At 35.0% G+C, this 11,253-nt stretch overlaps 1 protein-coding gene across 1 annotated transcript; it reads left to right on the plus strand.

Moving 5' to 3' along the window:
- LOC109832094 (F-box/LRR-repeat protein At3g48880-like) lies at positions 9,014 to 10,245 on the plus strand. The gene is made up of 2 exons (XM_020399534.1): positions 9,014 to 9,550; positions 9,678 to 10,245. Exons 1-2 carry the CDS (start codon positions 9,204 to 9,206, stop codon positions 10,162 to 10,164), a joined length of 834 nt encoding a protein of 277 aa, XP_020255123.1. The 5' UTR covers positions 9,014 to 9,203; the 3' UTR covers positions 10,165 to 10,245.

The following is an 11,253-nucleotide window of genomic DNA, read 5'->3' on the forward strand; positions in this document are numbered from 1 at the left end:
AAGGATCTCCCAAATCTTCTTTGCAGAAGTCTCATTGATCACATCATACTTTAGATCTTGAGTGAGACAAGACCTAATCACACCACACGCCGTTCGATTCATCTTTTTCCAAACCTTCTCATCAATATTGTCCGGTTTCCCGTCCAACTCCAACGTATCTTCTAAATTTTGCGCGTTGAGCGCATCCATGACTTCGCATCGCCAAAGTCCAAAATTGTTTGTGCCATTAAACTTTTCCACGTCAATCTTCATCGAGTGGATATTCAAGCTTTGGACGGTCTTCACGCCGGAAGTACTACCCACAACTCCTTTCTCGGCCATAATCCTCAAAGCACCACCAAACCAATGCGAAAACAAACGAGAAATAGATCCAAACTGAAAAAGACGAGATTTTTACCAAAAAGATCCCACATTTATCACCAAACGAAGTCCTAGATGAACTTCCAAAGCGATCTACTCCTCCAAATAGCCCAAGCGTAGCCCGAGCTCTGATACCAATTGTTGTGCCAAAAGTTGTGTCGAGGAACCAAACCAAACGCCAATCCAAGAGAGCCAAACGAACCAAATATCAATGCACAAACAAAACACCAATTTTAACGTGGTTCGGCAAGTTGCCTACGTCCACAGGGCAAGGGGGATGAGGTTTTCACTAATAGAGAAAGAGTACAAACTGAGATTACAAATCACTCGAAGGAACAAACTAATCTCACCAACAAAACTCTTAATCTCTCCAAATAAAACCCTAAACGAATAGCTCAAAAATACCTCTTTTTGTGCTCCAAATAGCCCCCAATCAATGCTTAATCAAAGCCTAAACCAAGCCTAGGAAACCCTAAAAAAACGTGTCTCTATTTATAGCAAAACACAATCCCAAACTGATTGGGATTCTAAAAACGAGTCTGACACACCCTGCACCATGGGTGTGGCAGAGGGTGTGGTGCAGGATAGATTCTGCCACACCCCGCACAGACACCACACCAGTGTGGTGCAGGACAGATTCTACCACACCCATGGCAGACACCACACCAGGGTGTGGTGGAGTCTGTTTTGGGTTATTCTTCACGTTTTTCACAATTCCTTCGCCGTTTTCACACTAGATAATTGAATTTGAAATGTGTACTCTTTATTTTCATTTTGTTGTTCATGATAAGGTACAAATTTTAGATCCATATGATAGTTTAAGATAAAGAGTATTTTGGGACATGAATGTTTAACCTATAAAATACAGTGTAAAATTATAATCATTAATTTTTATTACAACTATGAAATTATAGTATAGAAAAATGACTTCTAAGATTAAAAAAAGTAAGGTTTAAGAAAAATAATTAAGACACTGAGCACTTTAGTTTTTTATAATTCACGTCTCTAGAGGCAAAATGCATGTCCATTTATTAATTTATGAACGAAGAATAACGTATATGCATATTCTTTAGTAATTATTTACTTTTCAAAATAGTAGTAGTCATGGTGGTAGAAGAACCATAGACCTTTTTGGTCAATTGCAAATGGTGAATGCAAAATGCAATTATTACTTAAGATTAAAGCATGAAATGTGATGCGAAATAATTTAGTAATTGAGCCGCACGAACCTCGGGACCATCTACTGCTCCCTGTAAACTAGTAATTTGTTTTATTTTTCCAACGAAAAATGTATTAATTTTTCTAAAAAGTACTTCGTTTTTTAAGGGGAAAATGTTTCTAGTCCTCAAAACATGAGAAAATGTGTCTCCAACCCCAAGACTTTTTCAATGGGTATTTTGCCTTCAAAAGTAACATTTTTATTCTCTGAGCACCCAAAACACAAAACCCAATAATTTTATACAGGTAAAGACTATAATACACATTCTCTCTCTCTAACCCTGCAATCCATCTGCTCTCCCTCCTCCCTCCCCCACCTCTTAACCCGCCGCCGCCCTCCTCCTGCCATCCTCGCCTTCTCCGTCACCGTCTCTCCGGCCATCCACAACATCCTCAAGATCCACAACACGAAGAAAACTCTAGCGCGGTTCGAGGAGTATAGAGAGATCGTCCGTTCGAGGGCCGAGCGAAACTCCAGCGATAATGGGGGGCGCACGTGTCTCTGTCGGAGGAGCTGGAGACGGAGATCGCTTTCCTGCATGTATTGAGTAACTGCTAGTATGGTGCTTTCTCTCAGGAGATCTGGATCTGGAATGCCTAATGTGATGGGAAGCACCATTCTGATGTTCGCGGGTTGGAGATATGTTTCCTTCATGATGCTTCGTTGGTGACCTCGAACTTGCTCGAGATGACTTCTTCGTTCGAGCGCTTGAGCTCTTTGTGCGGTTCTTTGGCGATATGGAACCAGTTCGCTCTGGTTTTCTTGCGCGAGGACTTGCATTGCTTTAAATTGGAAAATTTAAAAATGCTAAGCTGACAAAGCTTTAAATTGGGGAAAAAGAAACAATAAATAGACAAAAATATTTGCAGCAAGGAAACTTAAGCTTCTAATTATGGGATAAGCGAAAACAATTATCCATGCTAGTGGTTTTAAAGAGAAAGAATATGACGGACAATACCCTGTTATTGGTTCCCTTCTTCTTTTCTCCATATCTGTTCCTTATTGTTATGGTATAATTAGCTTATTGGCGGTTGGTGATGTAAATATAGCTAAATTTTTAGCTAATTGGCTTATAATAAGTTGCAGTGGTGGAATATCAGCGGGTGATTTTGAAACTTCTGTCGGATTCCGTTAATATGAAGGTTACGTGTTTGTTGTTAAGATTACGGGTTGGTTGTTAAGGTTATACGGGTTACTTGTTAAGGTTACGCGTTGGTTGTTAAGGTTATGCGTTTGTTGTTAAGGTTACGCGTTGGTTGTTAAGGTTACGGGTCGGTTGTTAAGGTTACGAGTCGGTTGTTAAGGTTACGAGTCGGTTGTTAAGATTACGGATCGATTGTTAATGTTACACGTTGGGATTTATATGTATATATATTTTGAGTGACATGAATACTTTGGGCCACTTGGCCTAGTGGTAAAGTTTAGGAGTTTGGACAAGATGTTAGGGGTTCAAACCCTTACGGCCACAATATATTTATTAAGGGTCTTTGAATTCTAAAAATATTTTTAGAATATTCGTTGTTAAGATTACGGGTTTGTTGTCAATGTTACGAGTTTGTTTTAAGGTTACGCGTTTGTTGTTAAGGTAACATTAACAACGAATATTCTAAAAATATTTTTAGTATTCAAAGAGTCCAAGAGTCTTGTTGTCAAGGTTACGGATTTGTTGTTAAGGTTACGAGTTTGTTGTTAAGGTTACGGGTTTGGTTGTTAATGTTACGGGTTGATTGTCAATGTTATCTTAACAATAAACTCGTAACCTTAAAAACAAACTCGTAACCTTGACAACAAACCCGTAACCTTAACAATGAATATTTGTTGTTAAGATCACGGGTTTGTTGTCAAGGTTACGGGTTTGTTGTTAAGGTTACGCGTTTGTTGTTAAGATAACTTTAACAACGAATATTCTAAAAATATTTGTAGTGTTCAAAGAGCCCAAGAGCCTTGTTATCAATGTTACGGGTTTGTTGTTAATGTTACGGTTTATTGTTAAGGATAAGGGTTTGATTGTTAATGTTAGAGGTTGATTGTCAAGGTTAATTTCACAACAAACGCGTGACCTTGACCGCAAACACGTAACCTTAACAATGAATATTGTAAAAATATTTTTAGTTTTTAGAATTTAAAGAGCCCCAATGCCCAAGACCCTTAAATATATATTGTGGCCATATGAGTTTGAACCCCTAACCTCTTGTCCAAACTCCCAAACTTTACCACTAGGCCAAGTGGTCCAAAGTTTTTATGTCACTCAAAATATATATACATTTAAGGGTCTTTGATGGAAGCATTTTCCGTTGAAAAAATCTTAGGGGTGGGAGTCACATTTTCTCATGTTTTGGGAGTTGGAAGCATTTTTTACAAAGATTTATTAGACAACTTGGATTCAGGCTTGACGATTGGCACGTGCGGAATCTTTCGGGAATGTTTTGTCACTCGTGTTCCTAAGATTAATCAGTTGTTTTCTTCAAAAAGTAAAAGATTAGTTAGTCGTTAACGTCTCTAATTACGTATAGATTACTGAGCATGACATGTTTTTTGATTCTAAGTAAACCTTGATTTCATTTCTAGTAATATTTTTGTCCGTCTTAGTGTCACCATTTGCTGCTAATGTTACACGTTTCTTCATTTATGTGGATTAGATCCCTGTCATGCGTTAATTAGTAAAACGGAGAGACAGCCAATTGGGTTTAGCAACTTGAGAGATATCGTAATGGGCTGCACCGCAATAAACAGTCTATTTCAACGGGGTAAAACAAAAAAAAAGGGGGGGAAATGTAACTTCTTCATTTCTTTCATCATCCTCAAACGCCCACTTTCAACATCACGTTAACGCTGACAATTTACTGTGATCATGTCATTTTAACGGAAAAAAAAAAGGTTATATCTTGTTGAAAGCTTGTAAACTAAGGCATGAATTAATTTAAGTTTAATCTCAAGATTTGAAGAAGCAATAACTTGATATAAAATATGTAATTAGGATCTAAAAAACAATGGGTCAATCATTATATATAAAAACCTTACTCTTTTACTTATTATTGATGTCTCAGATATCTAATATTTATAATTTGATCGGTTGTCGCTGAACAGAAATAGAAGGTTTTAGATAGATTTCTAATTTATTCTCTTCTTCTCTCTTGTCTACTATTTTTTTTAAATATTAAATTTTCTTTTACAATGAATAATATTAGGCTTATTCTATCAAAGTAATTATAGTAGTAGTAATAATAATAATAATAAATTTAGGCTTAGTCATTTTTCAAGGAAAAAATTGTTGTGCCTGAAGCTGTGTCGAGGAACCAAACCAAACGCCAATCCAAGAGAGTCAAACGAACCAAATATCAATGCACAAACAAAACACCAATTTTAACGTGGTTCGGCAAGTTGCCTACGTCCACGGGGCAAGGGGGGATGGGGTTTTCACTAATAGAGAAAGAGTACAAACTGAGATTACAAATCACTCGAAGGAACAAACTAATCTCACCAACAAAACTCTTAATCTCTCCAAATAAAACCCCTAAACAAAAATAGCTCAAAAAATACCTCTTTTGTGCTCCAAATAGCCCCCAATCAATGCTTAATCAAAGCCTAAAACCAAGCCCAGGAAACCCTAAAAAACGTGTCTCTATTTATAGCAAAACACAATCCCAAACTGATTGGGATTCTAAAAACGAGTCTGCCACACCCTGCACCATGGGTGTGGCAGAGGGTGTGGTGCAGGACAGATTCTGTCACACCCTGCACCGTGGGTGTGGCAGGGGGGGTGGGGCAGGACAGATTCTATCACACCCATGGCAGACACCACACCAGGGTGTGGTGGAGTCTGTTTTGGGTTATTCTTCACGTTTTTCATAATTCCTTCACCGTTTTCACAAAATTTTATGCTTGGAATAAAGGGTCAAAAAGATTTATCAGGATTTGTGAGAAAGGAATTATATTTTTCTTGACAAATCATAAAGATGAGACAAAAGGGTTAGCGCATCAAGATTAAAAACACTAAACACGAATGTGAAATAGATATCTATTGGTGGCAACAACGATTATAAAAGAATTTTCTTAGATTTATGGGCTTGAATAGACGGAAAAAAATACATGTAATAAGACATAAATGATGTATTCGTTATTTAAGCGTGTTTGGCAGGTGGTTAAAGTGGCTTATAGATCACTTTTGTGACTTATAAGCCACTTGAACATGTTTTGCAAATAGCTGATCATTTTGGCTTATAAACCATCAAAAATAATTTCAGACAAACTCACCTTATTTTTTTTGGCTTATAAGCTACAATATTTGACCATGTAAAAGACCAATAATGACTTGCGTGTCAGAAAAATATCAAGTGCATTCTGGTCCGTTACATTAAATATGTATTAAAAGAACGTGAATCCTTAGATCATTAGATTCCAAGATTTATACGTAGATCCAATCGTTGACATCTTTTGGGAGCATATTTATTGCTATGGATCGTTTTCACTGGATACTTTCTCAAAAAATTACTCATGTCCCAAACGCTAAGCTATTAAAAATGGATTATAATGCACTAGATGTACCACACACTTTGGCTTATAATGCATTTGACTTATATTTCACAAACGGACTATAAGCCAAGTAAATTATAATCTAAAATTGCTAAACGTGCTCAGTAAAAGATTTTATTGTATAAACAAAATTGATTGCTTTCTGGAATCTTATGGATTAAACAATATTTTTTTCCTTAAATAGTAAAACTATGCGTTAAAATCTTTGTGCTCACATGTCGCCGTATATATTTGTTTTCTTTTCATTACAGAGGCCTGGGACTTTAATATTCTAGAGGCTGTTATGGGCTTCATCTGGCCTTGATTGTTATTAGATTAATAATCAACTAGCCTGAGATCTGTTTATGTCACGCAATCAATGTTATTTTTAATAAAATGATATCTCAAGCATTGGGGGTGTTTAGTTCAATTTCTACAAACTAGTATAGTGCACGTGCGTTGCACGTGGTATATAGCTATATCAAAATAACTAAAAGAATAATATATAGATATTGAATGAACGTACTAATAATATAATGTATTTATGTTTTTCTCTAGTGTAATATTCTTCTTAAAAAAATTATCATTTTAATAAATATCTTGAGTATCATACTAATATTTTATTTGTGCATTCAAACTTGTTCGTGGATTCGAAGATTGTCCGTTGTGGATTCCGAGGTTACTACTTCCCTGCTGCGTCAATATGTATGAGTAATAAATTAAATATATGATAAATAATTATAATATAATTATATAATATTATGATATTGTAAGGAATTAAACTAAATTATAATATTGAATTATATTAAATCATTAATTATGACAAGTAATTATATTAATACCTGTAATATTTATATGATGTATTTCATCATTTATAAAAAATGGATTAGATAAGAAATTTTTTATAACAATAATAGATCTTACAAAGCGACAAATAATTCCATAATTGATTCGTATATTTCATGGACGTAATCAATCAATCAAACAAAAAGTAGGATTGTGGGCACAAATAAACTACATAAGAACGCATATATAAAATTAAAAGTACCTATTGAATTCATAACATCAAAACTTTCAAATTCATATAATAATACCCACCGTCGACAGTACAACACCATCACCAGATTTCTCACTTTGCACCAGAGAATTGTTAGATCCAACGCATACCAGATGGTATATATATTTGTTCCAACTTTCTTTACAATAAAGAATCTCGATATCAATCTCCTACTCTTAATGTTGCAACCGTTCCTCCCAATAGATGAAAGCTTAAATTCCAACATCATCGATCCAACCTAATACACGATATAGACCGGTTCAATGCGCATCTTAGGTCACCCATTTTATTACTGAACTTGCCTGCATAGGTTTCTTGACATGTGTTGGCACTATTGAGTTAGTTCTTGAGGTCGTACACGGCCCTGTCTTGGTCATTGAGCTGATAGCTTCAAACATGGTCGATGACATCTTTGAGGTCCCGGACTGCATAATCGAAGACGACGTTCCTCGGTGGCGGCATAGAGGATGGTTGATCGGTTGATGGCATCTCTAATGTGGGCGTGGGTGACCTTTAAGAGATCTTGGTTAGGGGTTTTAACGTTAGTGTTGTTGGCTTTGTCTTTAGGCTGAACATATAAAGGAAAGAAGGATGAGTTGTTACTGATAACAGAAGCCTAAAGGTTGGGGGATTAGTATCTAACTAATGGAGTTATAATGGTGATTTAATGGTAACTCTTAATGGATTAATAGGATTGATTAATGGATGGTTGTTTAATGTTGACGTTAGAGAATTTAAATGGTTATAGGTAATGAATTATAATCACCACTTATGAAACAATTCATTATAGTTGTAATGAAAGCACCTAATAATAAGTTGAAATCTTTGACGGCTAATCCTCAACTCCTCTCATGTTTATAAAATTAAATTAAATTTTTTAAAAATATTTTTTCTTATTAAAAAATTTATATGTTTTTATAGTTGACGTATCATTTTTTTGGATTGGCATGCTAAAAAAATATATAATGAATGACGGTTTTTATAAAATTGCACGTGCATTGCAAGCTCTAGTACATGTTAAAAAAAATATAATGAATGGTTTGATGACATTAATATTGGATTAGTGGAGGGGTTACAAAAAATAGAAGTTAAATATTAGTGGACAATTAATAGGAGAGTTATGACATTATTAAGAATGCATGCATATATATGTATGTGGTTATGGTTATATGTATGTGTTTTATGGATTTTATGTATGTATGTATGTGTTTTAAAGGGTATTTTCGAGAGAAATGTTTTAACATACCAAACCACTTTTAGAATAGTATTAGATTATAACAAATATTTTCCACCCAAAATATGATTTCCTTGTATTTCTTAAAAAATATAAGAAAAGTTTTGAGAAGTCAAAAAGTATTAATTTTCTTGTTTTCTTTACTTTGCTTTTGTTTGGTTCAAAACAAGAAAATGACACAAAACTTTATAGAAAATAGCAAGATTTCCTATAATTTGTAGAAATTGAACCAAACACCCCCTAAATTTATAGAAAAATGTCAACTTTATAGAAAAATGTCAATGTGGTGTTAGATTTCTAAGTGATTTCCGTCCATTTTGAGAGAAAATTGATTTCTGTAAAATTTGATACTTTTTTGTACTTAATTTACAGAAAATATTTCTGTAAATTTTTTTGAACCAAACACAGTTTACGAAAAAATTTTAATTACAGAACTATTATTGTCAGACATTTAAAAAAAAAAATCTATAAAATTGTGCAACCAAACTACACCCCCTTATCCTGCAAATGTAAGGCCAGAAACCACGATAATAAACATGCGTGAGAAAACCAAGTCCGTGTGGAACTTTGTTAGCACTACAAAGAAGAGCATGTGTACGATTGGCTCAATAATTTCCATTCACCATTAAAATATAATCAGATGCCCATGGTTATCGATCTAGTCGCCTTCAACGTCAAGACTAAAATAAATCAATGTCCGATGAGACAAAAACTATAGAAAAACAATTAGTTCTCTGCTGATAACCTTGATGTAGGATGCTGATAACCTTTTCTATATATTATAGTACACTAGCATAACAAACTTCCACAACACAAGAAAAATGGAGGAAGAGTGGAGAAAATGGGAAGATTTAGAGATCGATTGCTTGAGCAATATATTTCGAAGGCTAGCTTTGGAGGAACTAATCCTTGATGTATCGTTCGTGTGCAAGTCTTGGTACAAAGCTTCACTCGATCCTCTCTGTTGGCAAATTCTCAACTTTGAAAAGCTAGATTTTTCTCCCGAGAGCAGATTCGCCAAGAAATTCAAGGGAAAATATGCAATTCTTAACTTTTCATTCGCGGGTTTTATGAATTTAGTTGTCGGTCGCAGCTGTGGATTAGCAACCGAGCTCAGATTTCCTCTAGATGGTGTTTCGATTCAAGATTTAGTATCTGCAGCCAATAAGTTAGTAGTTCTCATATCTTCTTTCTCTTATTTTCATCTTGTCTCAGTTACTAAAATGACAATTTTGGTTATATTTTTGTATTTGGTACTTTTTTTTTGTTGATACTAACTGCACACTCTCGTGTAGGTGTCCAAAACTGAAAGTTCTTGCTTTGCCGAATATGACTCTAGAAAATGAGTTACAAATCCCACAATTAGTTGCAAAGTATAAAGATCTTGAGCATTTGGAGATGGATGTGAAGCCTTCTTGTTTCTCTGAACTTGCAGCTGAAATAAGCAACAATTGCAAGAATTTTCGTGGGTTGAAGATGTCCGGGTCAATACAAAAGAGTGATGCGTCCGCTATTGTTGGTTTTATGCCCAAAATCAAGTATTTAGATCTTAGTAGATCTTATTTGCCGAAAAAGGAGTTTATGGTAATAATGAAGGGATGTAGAGAGATTGAGAGACTAAGTGTAAATTTTTGCGTTGGATTTCAAGTGGATAAGGACGTGCTAGAGTTGGCTTCTAGTATTGGATTGTTCGAGTGTGAGGGCTCTAAGCTTTGTGATTATTTTGTGTACGATTCCTTCCATTGGAATCAACTGTACTTAAACGTTGAAGATTTTTTGTAATTTCAATGTTGTGCTTGTAGAGCTTAATTCAAATTGCACCATTTTTTTTGGTGCGTGGGTGGGTTTTGTAATTCAATTTTTTGGCTATGTGTGCTTTCATTTGCGTGTTTTACGCGATCATACTTATGATAGATGGTTTACTACGAAAATGTGGAAGTCCACATGTACGTGTATGCATTTGTGCGTACGCATTATATTTAAGATAGTTATTTATGCATATAATTATAACATTCTGATACTCATAAATCCCTTAAACAAGCCTCTAATATCTTATGGAAAAACCCTATAAAAACGTGAATCACGATTTTCATTCTCAGAAATCCCTTAAACAAGCGTCCAATATCTTGCAGAAAAACCCTATAAAAGCGTGAATCACGATTTTCATTGGCAAAAACATTGTTCTGTGCATTTTGACCCACTCATGTGAAAATTGTGGTTAACAGTATTTTTAGCATTTAAATAATCTATTTTATTCACATGAAATGTTTCAACAGTGCTTTTAGTAATTGAAAATTCATAGAAATAACATTTCTAAGTGTTTTCAGAGGTTTTTGGTGTGAAAACACATTTCTTAAAAATCTGATGTGACATTCTACGTGGCACCCTCATTTCTTTAAATCACAAAACGAAACAAACATGTAATTTGAAAATCGGTTGAAACCAAAATCCTACACGGCGAAGGGGATTTCTTGAAACGTGACATGGCAGGTAGTTTTCTCATTTTTTTTGGCAAACAAACAGCCCCTAAATCGAACTTTGCTTTTGCAGGTCTCTATCCGTGCATTACCACCACAACCAGATGCACGAGAAAGGCCGTCCTTTTCTTCTAGTAGCATCAAGAAAAGACAAGTAATAATAATATTTTGCTGATAAACGATCAGGTAATAATCAAATCCGTCGTCACCGAGACCCCACAAACAAAGGCCACCGGTGTACAAACAAAAACCAATTTTATTTTTTAATAAATAAAATATGTTCCTCTCATAGAATATAATTTGCAGAGGCCATCAGCGCATATCTCGATTTGGTCTGATTAATGCCTCAAACGCCGGTACATGTTCATGTCATCTTCTTAATAAAAAGTTATTG

Source organism: Asparagus officinalis, chromosome 3 (genome assembly GCF_001876935.1).
Source record: "Asparagus officinalis chromosome 3, Aspof.V1, whole genome shotgun sequence".
In the NCBI taxonomy this organism is placed as follows: domain Eukaryota; kingdom Viridiplantae; phylum Streptophyta; class Magnoliopsida; order Asparagales; family Asparagaceae; genus Asparagus; species Asparagus officinalis.